The 18,564-nt window shown below is 41.8% G+C and overlaps 1 protein-coding gene across 13 annotated transcripts in view; it reads right to left on the reverse strand.

Annotated features, from left to right (window-relative positions):
• Positions 1-18,564, reverse strand: part of OSBPL9 (oxysterol binding protein like 9) — a 204,688-nt gene that overhangs the window by 155,799 nt on the left and 30,325 nt on the right. For 6 of the 13 annotated variants that reach the window (XM_063627476.1, XM_063627473.1, XM_063627472.1 and 3 more), the window contains exon 1: positions 13,796-13,944. In XM_063627476.1, the coding sequence (XP_063483546.1) occupies positions 13,796-13,906 (111 nt within the window). In that variant the 5' untranslated portion in view covers positions 13,907-13,944. Of the gene's footprint in view, positions 1-13,795; positions 14,144-18,201; positions 18,351-18,564 lie in introns of those variants that run through there. The other 7 variants (XM_063627477.1, XM_055254768.2, XM_055254765.2 and 4 more) reach the window with 4 other exon arrangements.

The following is an 18,564-nucleotide window of genomic DNA, read 5'->3' on the forward strand; positions in this document are numbered from 1 at the left end:
CCTAAATGTACAGTATTTATAAAGTCTATGGTAGTGTATGGTAATGTCCCCTGCCTTAACATTTACTCACCACTCACTCATTGACTCATCAGAACAACTTCCAGTCCTTCAAGCTCCATTCATGGTAAGTGCCCTATACAGGTGTACCATTTTTTATCTTTTATACCATATTTTTATTGTATCTTTTCTATGCTTAGATACATTTAGATACACAAATATTTACCATTATATTACAATTGCCTACAGTATTCAGTACAGTAATGTTGTAGTGCAGAAAACGACTAACCCAGAAAATATGGCACTTGGGCATGGTGCTTTTGAAAATTGAAAGGCCTTAGAAATAAACCTTAGGATCAAGGTCCCTCTAACCTTGTCTTGTTTCTCCCTGACCCAGTGCTGGGAGAGACTCTCTGTCATTTCCTTATCTGACCAAAAAAGCATCTTACCAAAAAAACCACAATTGCCTTCTATCCCCTTTCTGAAATCTCATTATCTATCTCAGAAAAGAAGACTGAGAAACGCAACTACACCTGGATGGACTTTTCTGTCTCCTTGATTCATTCACTCCCCCCAGTAATCATTTAGTACCCTTTAAAAGAATTGTCTACACTCCCCATCTCCTCCATCCCCTGTGAAAAAGGGTATATAAATTACTGTACTCCATTACGGGTTGGGGTAATCACTCCATAACTTCCCCTCCCCCATGCACATTAATAATATATATATTTTTTGAGACGGAATATGGCTCTGTCACCCAGGCTGGAGTGCAGTGGCACAGTCTTGACTCACTGCAACCTCCAACTCCTAGTTTCAAGCAATTCTCCTGCCTCGGCCTCCCAAGTAGCTGGGAATACAGGTGCACACCACCACACCCGGCTAATTTTTGTATTTTTAGTAGAGACAGGGTTTCACCACGTTGGCCAGGCTGGTCTCAAACTCCTGATCTCAGGTGATCCACCCACCTCAGCCTCCCAAAGCACTGGGATTACAGTCATGAGCCACCGCACCGAGCCACATTAGTAAATTTGTATGCCTTTTCCCCTATGAATCTGCCTTTTGTCAGTTGCATTTCAGCGAACCTCCAAAGGCCAAGAAGTTTTCCCTTTGGCCTGCCCATACAGTTTCACACTGTACAGCGTTGCAGCCTACCACATGGACTAGGTATGTAGTAAACTATATGATCTCAGTTTGCGTAAGCACACTTTATGACATCCACACAATGATAAAATCACCTAACAAATTTCTCAGAAGATATCTCCCCACACTCCTGCACCATTGTTAAGCGACCCATGACTATATTTACTGAAAAGCCACTAAGTGCCAGGCACTGCTCTAGATGCTGGAGATAAAATGATGAAGATAAATAAAGTCTCTGTTCTAATGGAACTTACATTCTATTCATACAAGACAGAAACAGACAATAAGCAAGAGAAACAAAATACAGCAATAACAATATATGCCATGAAAAATCAAATGAGATGATTATGATAGCGACTGAGGGTGAGAGGCCTACTTTAGATGGTTTGTTATAGAAAGGCTTCTCAGAGCAGTGACATATGAATGAAAACCTGTATAAGAAGTAATCAACCATGCTAGACCTGCCCAAGAAGACAGAAAACATTCAGAGGCCCTGAGGCAAGAACAAGTTTGAAGAACTTCAAAGGAACAGAAGAAAAGCTAAAGTGGATAGAGAGTGTTAAGCTAAGGCCAGGCATGGTAGCTCACGCCTGTAATCCCAGCACTTTGGGAGGCCGAGGAGGGTGGATTACCTGAGGTCAGGAGACCAGCCTGGCCAACAAGGTGAAACCCCGTCTGTACTAAAAATACAAAAATTAGCCGGACATGGTGGCACGCACCTGTAATCCCAGCTACCCAGGAGGCTGAGGCAGGAGAATTGCTGGAACACAGGAGGCAGAGGCTGCAGTGGGCCGAGATCACGCCACTGCACTCCAGCCTGGGCAACAGAGCAAGACTCCATCTCAAAAAAAAAAAGAAAAAAAGAAAGATAAATTGAAGCAGATCACGAAGTCATAGTAAAGTCATAATAAAAAATTTAGATATTTTTCTTTTTCTCTTTTCTTTTTTTTTTTTTTTGAGATGGAGTCTCGCTCTGTCGCCCAGGCTGGGGTGCAGTGGCGCAATCTCAGCTCACTGCAACCTTCGCCTCCCGGGTTCAAGCAATTCTCCCACCTCAGCCTCCCAAAGTATTGAAATTACAGGCGCGAGCCACTGCACCAGGCCAGCGTAGGAATTTTAATTTCCCAAAGCCAGATGACTGAGATCTTATTAAATAAAGATGAAGAAAAAATGTTATCTTTTGTTCATTTGCCTCTTGAAGAAATACAATACAAAATGGTACAATAACTTACACAGAAAAATCTTAAAATGCTTTTAGGTTGTAGAATATCATGTATAAAATGATTCCATTTATATAAAGTATACAGATGTGTATTTGTGCATAAAGAGTTGTTAGGAAAGCTATTCTCCAAAACACAGATAAGTAGGATTTCAGGTGTGCCTTTCCTTCCTTCTACTGTATAGACCTTTCACTATAGTTTGACTCTTCTTTTAAAAATTTACAGTAATACTGCAATAGTCCTTTCCAAAGACTTCCAAATACCGCAATAGTCCTTTCCAAAGAGTAGGCCTTCATTAGTACAGTGGTAGAAAAATAATTAAGAGTACAATGTCATCTCTTCAAGAACAGTAAAACAATTTTTAAAGCTGTAAAAGAGTAACCAGTGTCATCAAATACTGTAGAGACAGTGCTAAGATTAAGAGCGAAAAAAGCACCCATTGGGTTTAGCAACAAAGCTATCACTGGGGACCTCTGCTGGAATTTTCAGTGAAATGTGGAGGTAAAAAAGAGTGCTGTCGAGTAAATGCAAGATGGAGTAACAGAGACAGGGATTTCAATATACAATGTATATTGAGGAAGACAGGTTAGGATGATATTTTCAAAAAAAAAAAACAGAATTAGGAGAGACATTTTTCAAAGTAGGAGAGATGAACATGTTAATACATTAATGAAAAAGCCAGTCCATCCTAAAATTCATATGTAAATTCAAAGGATCCAGAATAGCCAAAACTATCTTGAAAAAGAACAAAGAAAGTTAGAGGATTTACATTTCCCAATTTCAGAACTTACTACAAAGCTACAGTAATTGAGACAGTATAGTACTGGCGTAAGTACAGACAAATAAGTCAATGGAATAGAACTGACAGTCCAAATACAAATCTTCACATTTATGGTTAGTTAACTGCCAACAAGAATGCCAAAACAATTCAACGGAGAAAGAAGTCTTTCCAACAGATGATGCTCAGATAACTGGATATCCACATGCAAAAGAATAAAGGTGGACCCTTACCTCATTCGATATCAAAAAAAAAAAAAACTAGCCAGGTGCAGTGGCTTACACGTATAATCCCAGTACTTTGGGAGGCTGAGACAGAAGGATCATTTCAGCCCAGGAGTTGGAGAACAGTGTGAGCAACATGGCAAGACCCCATCCTCTACAAATAAAAAAATGAGCCACATGGTGGCACAAGCCTGTAGTCCCAGCTACTCAGGAGGCTGAGGTGGTAGGATCACCTGGCCTGGGAGGTTGAGGCTGCTATAAGCTATGATTGTGCCACTGCACTCCAGGATGGACAACAGAGAAAGACCTTGTCTCAAAATGAACAAACAAAAAAAAACCATGACCAACAACAAAAATGGATCAGACCTGCCCAATATAGCTAAAATGAACAACTCTTAGAAGTAAACATAGATACGAAACTTTGTGACTTTGGATTAAGCAATGATTTCTCAGATACGACACCAAAAGCATAAGCAGCAGCAGAAGAACAGATAAACTGGACATCATCAAAATTAAAGATGGCCAGGTGTCATGGCTCACATTTGTAATCCCAGCACTTTGGAAGGCCAAAGCAGGAGTATCACTTGAGTCCAGGAGTTCAAGACTAGCCTGGGCAACACAGTGGGACCCTAACTCTACAAAAAAAAAAAAAAAATACAAAAATTAGCTCGTGTGGTGGCACATGCCTGCAATCCCAACTACTCAGAAGACAGAGGCAGGAGGATTGCTTAAGCCTGGGAGGTCGAGGCTGCAGTAAGCTGTGATAGCACACTGTACTCCAGCCTGGGTGACAGAGTGAGATTTGGTCGTAGGGGGGAAAAAAAAAGAATAAAAAGAAACAGACTATCTAAAAATGTCTGTATAAAATGATTACAACTGTTTGTTATACTGCATAATAATAATAATAATATTCTTAAATAAGAAAAATCTGTAGTGAGGAAGAAGTTAAATAGAGAGAGAAGAGAAAGCAGATAGAGGAGAAAATCTATAGACTGAGATCCCCGAAAAGTTTGTGAGCAAATGGAATCCAGAACACAGGATTACTTCTTCTACTATGATAGGGAAAGGTAAAAGCAAGTATAAAGAGGAAAATAGATATATTAAAACAGGTGGGAGAACAAGGAGTTGAGAGTGTTCCCACCAAATGAACTATTGTCTCTGGTAAGCATGGCATCTCTTATGAGTGATGGAGGAAAGAAGAGGATTGAGAGACAAGAGATAGCTGCCAGAATGACAGATCACATTTTTATCCAGTGTATTTTCACCCAGCTGTGCCATAACAATACTAAGATAAAATACAAGAAATAAGTAGACAATCTTATCATGGGGCCTCAATGGAACAAAACTCCAAGAAATAGAGAATCAACTTTTACAATAATTTTAACATTGTCATGTGAATAGAAAAAAATTAATTATGAATACCTGGAAATATTTTCCTTGAATATAATTCCATTTATATGATCCCATGTAACATGTAAACTTAACTTCTGCAAGTAAATTCCATTTTTAAAATAATCCTGGGCTGAATGCAGTGGCTCAGTTATAATCACAGCACTTTGGGAGGCCGAGTAGGGTGGATTGCTTGAGCTCAGGAGTTTGAGACCAGCCTGGCCAACATGGTGAAACCCCATCTCTACCAAAAATACAAAAAGTTAGCCAGTGTGGTGGCGCATGCCTATGGTCCCAGCTACTCAGGAGGCTGAGGTGAGGTGGGAGGATTTTGAGTCTTGGAGCTGGAGGTTGCAGTGAGCCAAAATCATGCCACTGCACTCCAGCCTGGATGACAGAGCAGTACCCCATTAAAAAAAAAGAAGAAGAAGAAGATAATCCTTTACAATTAAATAAATGAGAAGGAAACAACTGATTAGGGTGGCCATTTATTTGTCTGTATTTCTCTATAAACAGTAAAAGAAATTCAATCCTTAATCTAAATCACTTGTACACTGTTCTAGTTTTGATCGGGATTACCTATTTGAAAATCTAATCCTTCCAACTGGCATGGTCTAGATTAGTTAAAAATAAATTAAATTACATTAAAAAAAGAAAATCTAATCATACAATTGCCACTTTTGGAGTGGCATATTTAAGAACAACTCTACATCTTTCTACAAATTATCACCATCAAGAAAACTGCTTGCAGCAGAAGCAAGAATTGACTGCTTGTCTGCTACAACACAGGAAGCAAAAGATCGCACACAGTTAGTTCCACAGGCTCTGGATGACTAAACAAAAAACCTCTGTTGTTACTATAAACTCAATCAGGTTTTACACAAACTGTGGAAACATACATATTTGCTATTAGTATATTCTGTAAAACTTACAAGGCTGTGTAAACAAGAATTCCAAACAGCCTTCTGCCTCACTCACCTATAATTCGAATTAGAAGGGCCATTCATATTCTATTCACAAGGAGAATAATATGCCTCATTGTCGGGCTTGAAGATTATTATAATGTTCAGTACTGCCATCAAGGAGTTTACAAGCTTGCTGTACAGATAAAGCATGTACTAGAGATACGTTTAGTTAATTGTAGCAGATGTAAAATGATTAATGCCCAGAAGAATTACATGAGCAAGGCTCAGGAGTTTTAGAAAAGGGAAAAATCAAGACTGTCTAAAGTATTCAAGGAAAGTAAAAGAAAAAATTTCCAAATAATTCTTCCCACTGATACTACTCACTATCTTAGGGAGTTTCTTTATGTCTTTTCAGGGTGTTTAGATTTATTTTTATTTTTATTTATTTATTTATTTTTTGAGACAGAGTCTCACTCTGTCGCCCACGCTAGAGTGCAGTGGCATGATCTCAGCTCACGGGTTCTGCCTTCCAGGTTCAAGCGATTCTCCTACCTCAGCCTCCCAAGTAGCTGGGATTACAGAGGTGCACCACCACGCCCGGCTAATTTTTGTATTTTTAGTAGAGACGGGGTTTCGCCATGTTGGTCAGGCTTGTCTTGAACTCCTGACCTCAAGTGATCCACCCGCCTTGACCTCCCAAAGTGCTGGGGGATTACAGGCATAAGCCACCGCACCCGGCCCATTTAGATTTAGATACAATTTTTCTTTTGTTCCTTTTATAATTCTAAAGCTACTCTATTAGATTTGGACTATTAAAATGTAACATATAGCCAGGCGAGGTGGCTCACACCTGTAATCTCAGCACTTTGAGAGGCTGAGGCAGGTGGATCATCTGAAGTCAGGAGTTCAAGATCAGCCTCATCAACATGGTGAAACCTCATCTCTACTAAAAATACAAAAATTAGCCAGGCGTGGTGGTGGGCGCCTTAATCCCAGCTACTTGGGTGGCTGAGACAGGAGAATTGCTTCAACCCAGGAGGTGGAGGTGGCAGTGAGTGGAGATTGCGCCACTGCACTCCAGTCTGGGGGACAGAGCGAGACTCCGTCAAAAAAAAAAAAAGTACCATATATAAGCTCAATAAATATCATATTTGATATATTCCAGAATGATTTACTTAGAAAAGAATAAATTTGCTTTTAAATATTTGATGGGAGTGGTGCTGGTATCTTTCTAGGAGAATCTGAGACTAACATGTTTGCAAGAGAAATATATACATTTAAGCTATTCAGAAATCTAAAATCCAATAATTAGATGGTAGTTTTTTTTTATCATCTACTAAACATTGCTAAAGACTGCCAAATAACACTTAAATGTGTTTTGACTAGCAGTGGTTTTAAAATGCAAAGTCATTACAAGTCTCTTCCAGACAGTGTGTAACAGCAAAGAACATATGATTTCTCTAATGACTCCTTTTACAAGGAATATCTTGAGTAGCCCAGGTAACTTACTAATTCAGTTTCTAACCCTCTCTCCAAAAGCAATACAAATCAAGAAAGAGGGTTAAACATTTGTGGGTAATGACTAAACAAATCATATTTAGCTATTCCTTTTTCCAGTTCCCAGTGTCATTGTCCTAAATCTTTACTATATTCCTTGTGTCCTGACTGTATCCTCATTTTTAACATGGACCTTGCTTCCCATCCCTACACCATTTAAGCATATTCCTATTTTAGAAACTGTTCCCCTCCATTCCACATTCCATGTCCTCTTTGCCCTTTCTACAATGAAACATCTTGAATAACCTCCATTCACTTCATATACTTCCTGCCTCCTCTTTACTCTTCAAGCCATTCCAACCTGCATTCCATACCTACCACTCCATGGAAACTGCTCTCCCTAGGAACATCAATGATGTTCATCAATCCAATGGATATGCTTTAGATCTCATCTATTTAATCCTTTCAGCAGTATTCAAGCCAATTTACTACTTCCACCTTGCCATCCATGACTGCCACATTCTTCTAGTTTTTCTCTTACATCTCTGGCATCCCTTTTCACTCTCCTGTGTGAGCTTTTTTCCTCTGCCAATCCCTTAAATTGTGATTGTGGTAGTTTAAAATTTGTCCACAATTCTTTTCAAAAGATAAAGCCTAATTTCCCTCCTCATGTCTGAAATTCCCATCCCCAGGAGCATGAGTGGAATTTAATGGCTTGTTTCTAATGAACAGAATAGGCAGAAATGGTGGTCTCTGACTAGGTCATAAAAGGGATTGAGGCTTCCTCTTTGCTCTCACTTGGATCACAGCCAGCTGCTCTGTCATGATGACACTTCAGCAGCTCAATGGAGAGGCTACCTGGTGAGGAATGAGGCCACCTTCCAACAGCCAGCAAGGAACTGAGGCTTTCTGACAACAGCCATGTGAGTCATGTGGAAGCTGATCCTCCTGCTCCAGTCAAGCCTTTCAGATGACTGCAGCACTGGCTAATATATTGACTATGACTTCATAAGAGACCCTGAGCCAGAACTCAAAGTTCTGACCCACGGAAACTATGAGGTAACAAACTGTTGTTTTAAATTGCTACGTTTTGGAGTAATCTGTCATAACGCAATAGATAACTAAATCCAGTGGTATTTTCCAGAGTCCTATCCAAAGATCTCTGTTCTACTCACTCTCTCAACTCTCCATATGTGAAAAACTAATATTTACCTGCAGCCCAGATTTATTTTATGTTTTACTGATGATAAGAGGATATGCAGCCCAGATTTTTGTCCTAAGCTCTAGACTATAACACATCTTTATGTCAATTTCAACATGCCCCAAAGCAACCACTTCTCTCCCTCAATCTGTTCTTCCTATCTTCCTTTTTATCATTCAACCAGCTCAAGCTGAAAACCTGGATGTCTTCAGACTCTTCCCTTCACTCACATCCAGTCACTAAATTAAATCCCAACAAAAGTGACCTCCTGATTACTTCTCTGCAACCATTTTCTTTAAAAAAAAAAAAAAACAAAACACATTTCACCTGACCTACTTATCAATTTTAACATCATAGAGAGACAAGCTAACATGCCTCTTGATTTGATAGGTTCCACCTATATTCTTACCCAAAAGAAAAAAAATAAATTTGATTAAGCTTTCAGCTCAAATTATCAATTTATATAGGAAATACAGAGGACAAAGGAACATGTTTAAACATACCAAAATGATGCTTCCAACAAAATCCAAAATGCGGAAAATTCTACAGAGTAAATGACCTGGTGTCTTAGACAAACAAATGGCCAAGAAAAAAAGAGGGAGAACTAGAGATTATAAGAGACTCTATAATTTTATATGCAGCTCTTCTTTGGAATTCTGACTCAAACCAACTGGTAAGGAAGAAATGTTTGCGACATTCTAGCAAATTGAACAGACTGGATATTTGATATTAATAAATACTACTATTTAGCTGTAATAAAAGTGTTTTGATAACATTCTTTTGAAAATAGAGGGACCTTAACTTACTTTCTTTTTTTTTTTTTTTTGAGACAGAGTCTCGCTTTGTCACCCAGGCTGGAGTGCAGTGGGACCATCTTGGCCCACTGCAAACTCCACTTCCTGGTTCAAGTGATTCTCCTTGAAGGGAGAGGCTGAATTCTCGGCCTCCCAAGTAGCTGGGATTACTGGCACTGGCCACTGCCCCCGGCAAGTTTTTGTATTTTTAGCAGAGATAGTGTTGGCCAGGCTAGTCTTGAATTCCTGACCTCACGTGATCTCCCCGCCTCAGCCTCCCAAAGTGCTGGGATTACAGGCATGAGCCACCATGCCTGGCCACATACTGAAATATTCACAAAGAAATAATAGTCTGGGATCTGCTCTAAAAATAATTCAATAGAGGAGGAAGGAGTTAATGGGAGTACTAATAAAAGAAGACTGGCCATATGCTGATACTTGTATAAGCTGGATGAAATGAATTCATTTTACTGTCCTCTTTACTTTTATGAATGTTAAAAATTTTCTATACTAGGCTGGGCACAGGGGCTCACATCTGTAATCCCAACATTCTGGGAGGCCGAGGCAAGCGAATGCTTGAGCCCAGAAGTTTGAGGCCAGCCTCAGCAACATGGTGAAATCCCATCTCTACCAAAAATACAAAATTAACCAGTCTTATCAAAATAAATGAATAAATAAATTTTTTTAATTTCTATAATAAAAGATTTTTCAATAATAATAAAAAGTGCTTACAACACTGAAATAGCTCTCCACTGCCCTAGGGATAAAGTTCAAATTCCTTAACATGGTTTGCCAAGAAAGCCTTTCATTATCTGTCCTCCTGCTTAGCTCCCCAGTTCATCTCTCACTACTACCTACCTCACAGCCCAACCTCCAGAACGGACAAGCTGCTTACTCTTGTCTTCTCCAAAAAACTTTTATTCCCTTTGTCTCAAGCACTTTTCCCTCTCTGCTCATACGGCTAATCTCTACTCATCATCCTAGTCAAAACAAACCTGCTTCTCCAAGGAAACCTTTCCTAATCCTCCAAGACCGAGTCAAGTAGCCCACCTATGTATCCCCCTGTGCTTCCTCTATCACGGCTCTTATCTGGTATATCCCCCAACATATTATAGGTACCATGAGAGCATGAACAATTCCCATCTTATTTGCCACTTTAATCCCACTTCCTAACAAAGTGCCAGGCACACAATAGGTACTCAGTAACCTTTCATAAATTAACAAAAGGCACAAACTCCTCTAACTTTCTAAACTTCTAATTCCTCATAGATCTATACCTCCCCTAATTTCCTTCCTTCCATATCTTCTTTTGTGATCATGAGCCACATAAACAATTGGTTGCTCACATAGTGTTCCCAAATTTATATCGTTAGTTCTCTCTGGCCATTTCATCTAATAAAAATTCAACTAAGGTGAGGCTTGTGTAAATCTATTCAGTTCACAGCAATCACAATGATCCTAACCCAATCCTGAGATTTCCTCGAGAAGAATTCTCAGTAAGGCCAACTCTAAAGCAATGTCACTTTGGTTTAGTTCAGGGTTTTCAGGACCACCCTAGAATATATTAATAAGCACAGAGACAGACTACAGGCCAAGCGATTTTGGAAACAAGAAACAAAGTTATGCTATTCACTGCCTTGCTTGGAAGGCAACACAACTAATTCAGATATTCTTCCTGGAAGATGTAGCTCCAAGTTATTAGCCACATGCAAATCATTAATATGTACCTTCAAATCCTTCAGAATCCGAATGGACTGAAATAATGTCATGTGTGTAGAATTCATTGCCAATATCCAATGTGTCTCCTACCTTCCCTTTTAAGTAAATATCTATCCTTTTCCCCTCTTCACTAGACCTCCTCTAATTTGAGATTGGGTATCATTTTATTTTCACAAGATAGTACAACAATTGTCTGTTGTTTCTCTGTAAGCAAATACTTTAATATCAAGGAACTAGAAAAGAAAAAAAAATCTTCTAAACAGCCGTTAGTGAGAAATATGATACTTCCTTCCTCTGGCAAGCATAATATTTTAGGGAATCTAGTCTCAAAAAGAAAGATAACTATTGAGGGGGAAAAAAAGTATTTTTTTAAACCCTATATTTAGCCAGTAAGAAAGGAGATATTTGTCCAAGTATTCAAAAACTAAAAGGGCAACAAAGCAGAAAAAGGATACATGAAAGGAAGAAAAACAGGAAAAAGGAAGATTCTTTCTGGGCTAGGCATTCCCAAGAACCTCAGCTGGGGGCCTCTCCAGTATGGTCCTAAATTCAGATCCACACAAATTTGGGATTTGTAAAGTAACTCAACTGCATAGTGTCACTCACTGAAATCACTTTATCTTGAATAGAGTTTATGGGATTTGCTGATGATCACATCTACTTAAACCCAATATTACTTTTCCTTTATCTAAGCCACGGCTTTCATAATTCCAGAGTTTTCAGGATATAATATTCAGTTGCCTCTCTTTCATGCCTACCTAAAGACAATCTTGAACAATGTGTTTAAGACTCATTAAGGTTTAGTCTTTTTCCCTTTAAAAACTATGTAGAGAAAGAAAGCTGATAGTTGAAGGATGATGAAAGTAATACTTTTACTCTTGCAAGCTTGCCTTTAGTAACTCACAACTTACACTTTTCTCCTTCCTGTAGTGAAAGTGAAGTTTAGTAGAAAAAGTCAATAATTTGGCATCCTGATTCCATCACTTAGTGCTATGTGATGTTGAGCAAATTGCTTTAAAAGCCTGGAGACTCAGATTTCAAAACTGTAACTGGGGACATTAAATGGAGATAATGAATAACCACCTTGCAGAGTTATTAGGAGTGAAATGAATTAAAGGACTCACCAAGCTAGTATATAAGCTCCAGAGAAGAGGAACAGTGAATGTCTTTTTTACTGTCTATTCTTGCTGGCATGAAAACGCACATAACAGCTCAATGCTATTTTTTAAATGAACAAATAAATTCAGTGTCCCCTTTCTCTCATCAACCTTAATCCTTCTTCCATAACCATGTTTTTCTTTCTGTCTTCTATTATTTTCTAAAGCTTTCTGGGCATTCTGTTTTGTCCTCTTAAGTATTTTCTTCCCGCATATCGGCTATCGCCAACTATACACCATTCATAGAAAATACCTTTCTAAGTAAGTTATCTCCCTAATACCACCTACTCTCCATATCGAATGCGATGAGGGTGGAGGGGATAGTCAAAACATAAGATTCGGCCGGGCGCGGTGGCTCACGCTTGTAATCCCAGCACTTTGGGAGGCCGAGGCGGGCGGATCACGAGGTCAGGAGATCGAGACCACGGTGAAACCTCGTCTCTACTAAAAACAAAAAAAATACAAAAAAATTAGCCGGGCGTGGTGGCGGGCGCCTGTAGTCCCAGCTACTCGGAGAGGCTGAGGCAGGAGAATGGCATGAACCCGGGAGGCGGAGCTTGCAGTGAGCCGAGACTGCGCCACTGCACTCCAGCCTGGGTGACAGAGCGACACTCTGTCTCAAAAAAAAAAAAAACAAAACAAAACAAAAAAAAAAACACATAAGATTCAAGGCCGGACGCGGTGGCTCGTCTGTAATCCCAGCACTTTGGGAGGCCGAGGCGGGTGGATCACCTGAGGTCAGGAGTTCAAGACCAGCCTGGCCAACATGGTGAAACCCCGTCTCTACTAAAAATACAAGAATTAGCAGGGTGTGGTGGCGCATGCCTGTGATGCCAGCTACTAGGGAGGCCAGAGGCAGGAGAATCGCTTGAACCCGAGAGGCGGAAGTTGCAGTGAGCCGAGATGATGCCACCGCACGCCAGCGAGGGCGACAGGGCGAGACTCCGTCTCAAAAAAAAACCATACACACACACACACACACACACACACACACACAAAACCACGTAAGATTCATAACAATTCATCTACTTGTCCACGGCCACCAACTCATGTTAACAACAGTGAAGTCCTGAACCCAGAATATAACTGTAAGGGGACACTGCACTATCACTTGTCTCTCTTCGCTGACAAGAGTCTCGCGTGTAGGAAATCCTCGGCTCTCAAAAGTTAAGGCGTCGTTTGAGCTCGCCTCCCGCTAAATAGAAGGGTGCGTCCCTTGAATGAGACACACAACCTGAACCGACTGGAGGGATTTCGGACCCCCTGGTGTTGCCCAAGAGCTGGTCACTTTTGGACCTGTCCCGGCTCCTCTGGCCACTCCTCCGAGGAAGCAGAGCTCTTCAATCTCTGGAGGGAAGCTAAGGGGTGCGGCCGGCTACGGGGCCTTGGTGGGACAGTGTAAAGTCCATGACAACATATGAAGACAGCATGAACCGCACGACTGGACCTTTTAAGCCATGACTACGATCACCCTTACCCGCTCACAACCATGCCGGACCCCACTACCGCTTAATAGCGGACCCTAAAAAAGAAACTTGGCTCACCCCCAACCCATAAATCAGACAGCTAGTTTCTATTTATTGGCTGCGCCCCTCTCTCCCTCACCCTCATTGGCTATCCGAGACGTAAAACCCTCCCCAACAAGGGAACCCTCTCGTACGGCGGCACCCCCAGACTAGCAACCTCAACTCAGCCACCTAAAACCCCGGTCCCCCACCTCCACCCAGGAAACGCGGCCCCGAGGCGCCTGGAGCTGTGCCCTCCAAGGACTCACCGTGTAGTAGGAGAGCAGTCCTGCATTGTAGTCCAGCACGAACCAACGGTACTGCCAGCCCTTCATCACGTTAGTCCATTTGCTCAGCGGCCCTTCCATGATGGACGCCATCTTGGGAGCCGCCAATGACAACAAACGGCCTGACGTCACTCGCCTATATGGCAATCAGCATGCGGGGGGCGGGGCCGCAGGGGGAGGGGCGGGTCCTGGGCGGGTCCTGGGCGGCGCCGGCAGATGCTCCAGCGATCAAGTCAAACACGCTTTCTTAGGGCGCCTATTGTGTGTAGGACTCCATGCCAGGGATACGAGAATGCAAACGTGAATACTGCTATTAAGATTATTTATAATCTGTCATGGGATTAGAGTAAAGAAAAAAGATTATGAACATATTAATAAATAATTTTACTGGCCATGATACCTTCCACTTCCGAAAGATTTCATATCTGATATTCATTTATGCATTCATTCCACAAATCCATTCATTTAATAAATATTCGCTGTTTTGTACTAGGCATTCTTCTAGGCACTGGGGTACAACAGAGCCTTCATGACAGGTGAGGGGAATGGTAAAATAAATAGTAAATTATATCGTACATTAAAAAAATCATAAATGCTATGGAGAAAAACATAAGCAAGGAAGGAGAGAGCGCTGGGACTGCTATTTTAAATTCCCAAACAGGGAAGGCCTGAATGAAAAGGTAACTTTTGAGGAAAGACCTGAAGAAAGTGAAGGAGGGAGCCTGGTGGAAGAGCCTTCCAAGACGAAGGAATAGCAAATGCAAAGACCAAATGTTAGGAGTGAGCGTGGCATCTTGACGGATCAACAAGGAGGTCAGTGTGCGTGGAGCAGTGAGCCAGGGAGAAAGTGGTGGCAGATAAGGTCAAAGAAGTAGGGATAGATCACTAACAGCCTACAAGGGCAATTTAAGTATTTATTGGCCGGGCGCGGTGGCTCGCGCCTGTAATCCCAGCACTTTGGGTGGCCGAGGCAGGCAGATCACTTGAGGTCAGGCGTTCGAGACCAGCCTGGCCAACATGGTGAAACCCCATCTCTACTAAATACACAAAAATTATCCGGGCGTGGCAGCGCACCCTGTAGTCCTAGCTGAGGCACAAGAATCACTTGAACCTTGGAGCCGAGATTGCATCACTGCACTCCAGCCTGGGTGACAGAGCCAGATTCTACCTCACAAAAAAAAAAAAAAAAAAAAAAGGATTTATTGAACACCTAATATATCTAGGCACTGTTGGAAATCCTGGGAATACAGCAGTGAATAAGCTCTCTCAGAGCTTAAATTCTGTGATGAAAGCAAACACTAAACAAGTAAACAAGAAAAATATCCAATACTGATTAACACTGCAAATAATTTAATAAATTATTTTAATAGGAAGTCAATGGGTAGGTAATTTATACTGGGTGGTTAGGGCAGGCCTCTTAGGAAGTGGCTTTAAACTTAGATATGGAGGATAAGAAAAAGCCGTGCAAATATCAAGAGAGAGCTAAAAAGGAAACTAAAAGATGAGGCACTAGCTGGAAACGGAGGTGTGGTCAAGGGAAGGGCTTTCTTTGTCCTTTTTTTAAATTATTATTTAGATTGAAGACACTAGAGAATATTATTTTGCTGATTTTCAAGAGAGGGAAAAACTGGGGACATCCTAGAGAAAAGAGAGATAGCAGCAGTGAAGCCCTTTATAAGATTGAGATCTCTTTTTGTGTTGGCAAAACACTGGAAAAAACACAAAAAAAAGAAAGAAAGGAAAAGACTGAGACCCCAAGCCCAAGTGCAAAGGTTGACTTTTGATAGTAGCAGAGACACTTTATCCAAAGTAACAAGAAGGAAGAGCAGAGAGTATGGGTTCAGATGCCAGTGGGTCAGTAGTTAGATGGTATAGAAATGAATGAGTTTGAGGCCGGGCGCGGTGGCTCACGCTTGTAATCCCAGCACTTTGGGAGGCCGAGGCGGGTGGATCACGAGGTCAGGAGATCGAGACCACGGTGAAACCCCGTCTCTACTAAAAATACAAAAAATTAGCCGGGCATGGTGGCGGGCGCCTGTAGTCCCAGCTACTTGGAGAGGCTGAGGCAGGAGAATGGCGTGAACCCGGGAGGTGGAGCTTGCAGTGAGCCAACATTGCACCATTGCACTCCAGCCTGGGCGACAGAGTGAGACTCCGTCTAAAAAAAAAAAAAAAGAAATGAATGAGTTTCTGTTTTTCTGTTTTTTTGTTTTTTTTTGAGACAGAGTTTCACTCTTATCGCCCAGGCTGGAGAGCAGTGGCGCAATCTCGGCTCACCGCAACCTCCACTTCCCGGGTTCAAGTGATTCTCTTGCCTCAGCCTCCCAAGTAGCTGGGATTACAGGCGCGAGCCACCATGCCTGGCTAACTTTTGTATTTTTAGTAGAGACGAGGTTTCACCATGCTGGCCAGGCTGGTCTCAAACTCCTGACCTCAGGTGATCCACCCACCTCGGCCTCCCAAAGTGTTAGGATTACAGGTGTGAGCCATTGTGCTGAGCTGAGTTTCTATTTCTAGTTGAGGAGAGGCTCAAAGCTTAGTAGTTAAGAATGTGGATCCTGGTGCCATAGTACCAGGGTTTTAATATCCAGATTCATCACTTAGTAGCCATATGGCCTTAGGCAAGTTTGCTAACTTCTCTATGCCTCGGTGTCCCCTTCTTTAAAATGTGAGTAACAATAGTAGCTGTCTACAAAGGTTGTTTCAAGGATTAAGTGAGCTCCTATGGGTAAAGAGCTTAGAACAGAGCCTGGTAAATAGTAAGCACTCAATTAATATTAGCTCTTATTCTGCAGTTATACAGGCAACAGGAGAAATAAATAAATAAATAAATAAATATTAGTTCTTAGAATTTTCCCAAAGAAATGTGGTGCGGGCCAGGCTTGGTGGCTGACACCTGTAATCCCAGTGTTTTGGGAAGCTGAGGTGGGAGAATCGCTTCAGGCCAGGAGTTTGGGACCAGCCTGGGCAACATAGCGGGACCCCATCTCTACAAAAAAAATAAAATTTAAAATTAAAAAAATTTGTTGGCTATGGTGGCACACATCTGTAGTCCTGCCTACTCAGGAAGCTGAGGCAGGAGGATCGCTTGACCCATGAGGTCAAGACTGCAGTGAGCCAAGATCACGTCACGGCACTGCAGCCTGAGTTGGATGCCAGAGTGAGACACTGTCTCTACAAGAAATTTGAAAAAGAAGTAAATAAGAATATATCTCTACAAGAAATTTGAAAAAGAACTAAATAAGAATATATCTGAAAGGGATAGCAGCCAAAAAAAATGAGCATCCTGTTTCTCCTTTCCTTTCTTTTCCTTGGGATAGCCTCTTTTCTATAGATTACAATTTAATAAAGGTTTCTGGGAATAAGGTAGACGTTTGGCATCTTCAGGAAAGCCAGGCCAGGCTCAGTGGCTCATGCCTGTAATCCCAGCACTTTGGGAATCCAAGGTGGGAGGACAGCTTGAGCCCAGGAGTTCCAGACCAGCCTGGGCAACAAAGTGAAACTCCTGGGCAACAAAGAACAGCCTGGACAACAAAGTGAGAGCCTGTCTCTACAAAAAATTTAAAAATTAGTGAGGTTGTGGTGGGGCATGCCTGTAGTACTAGCTACTTAGGGGGCTGAGGCAGGAGAATTGCTTGAGCCCAGGAGGTCAAGGATACAGTAAGCAGAGATCTGCTTACTGCACTCCAGCCTAGGCAAGGCAATAGATCAAGACCCTGTCTCAAAAAAAAAAAAAAAAAAAAAAAAAGGCTGGGCGCGGTGGCTCACGCTTGTAATCCCAGCACTTTGGGAGGCCAAGGCGGGTGGATCACGAGGTCAGGAGATCGAGACCACGGTGAAACCTCATCTCTACTAAAAATACAAAAAATTAGCCAGGCGTGGTGGCGGGCGCCTGTAGTCCCAGCTACTCGGAGAGGCTGAGGCAGGAGAATGGCATGAACCCGGGAGGCGGAGCTTGCAGTGAGCCGAGATTGCGCCACTGCACTCCAGCCTGGGCGACAGAGCGAGACTCCGTCTCAAAAAAAAAAAAAAAAAAAGAATGAAAGAAAAGGCAAGGCTTGGTTTAAGAGACATGGTTCCTATTCAGCAGCTAACCAGGACATGAAACATGCATGCAACTGAGTGTGGTATAAAGCCATTTCTCTTTCCTTTTGGATATATTTTTTCTTATTAATTTCACCATTTATTATCTACCCTACGCCAGGGACTGTGCCAGGAATGTTATATACCTTATCACATTTAATCGTCACAATAACTCTGTGAGTATTTTAATCTCCACATTTTACAAATAAGGAAACTGAGATTCAAAGAAATGAACAAACTTACCCAGGTACCTAAGAGTATTAATTAGTGAATTAACGAGCATCTGAGTCCATATAAACACATACCTGTCTTTTCATTATGCTACATGGCCTCCTCGAAACACACTATATAGCCGGGCGCGGTGGCTTACGCTTGTAATCCCAGCACTTTGGGAGGCCGAGGCGGGCGGATCACGAGGTCAGAAGATGGAGACCACGGTGAAACCCCGTCTCTACTAAAAATACAAAAAATTAGCCAGGCGTGGTGGCGGGCGCCTGTAGTCCCAGCTACTCGGAGAGGCTGAAGCAGGAGAATGGCGTGAACTTGGGAGGCGGAGCTTGCAGTGAGCCGAGATTGCGCCACTGCACTCCAGCCTGGGCGACAGAGCGAGACTCCTTCTCAAAAAAAAAAAAAAAAAAGAAACACACTATATACACTTCCTATAGAAA

Source organism: Symphalangus syndactylus, chromosome 12 (genome assembly GCF_028878055.3).
Source record: "Symphalangus syndactylus isolate Jambi chromosome 12, NHGRI_mSymSyn1-v2.1_pri, whole genome shotgun sequence".
In the NCBI taxonomy this organism is placed as follows: domain Eukaryota; kingdom Metazoa; phylum Chordata; class Mammalia; order Primates; family Hylobatidae; genus Symphalangus; species Symphalangus syndactylus.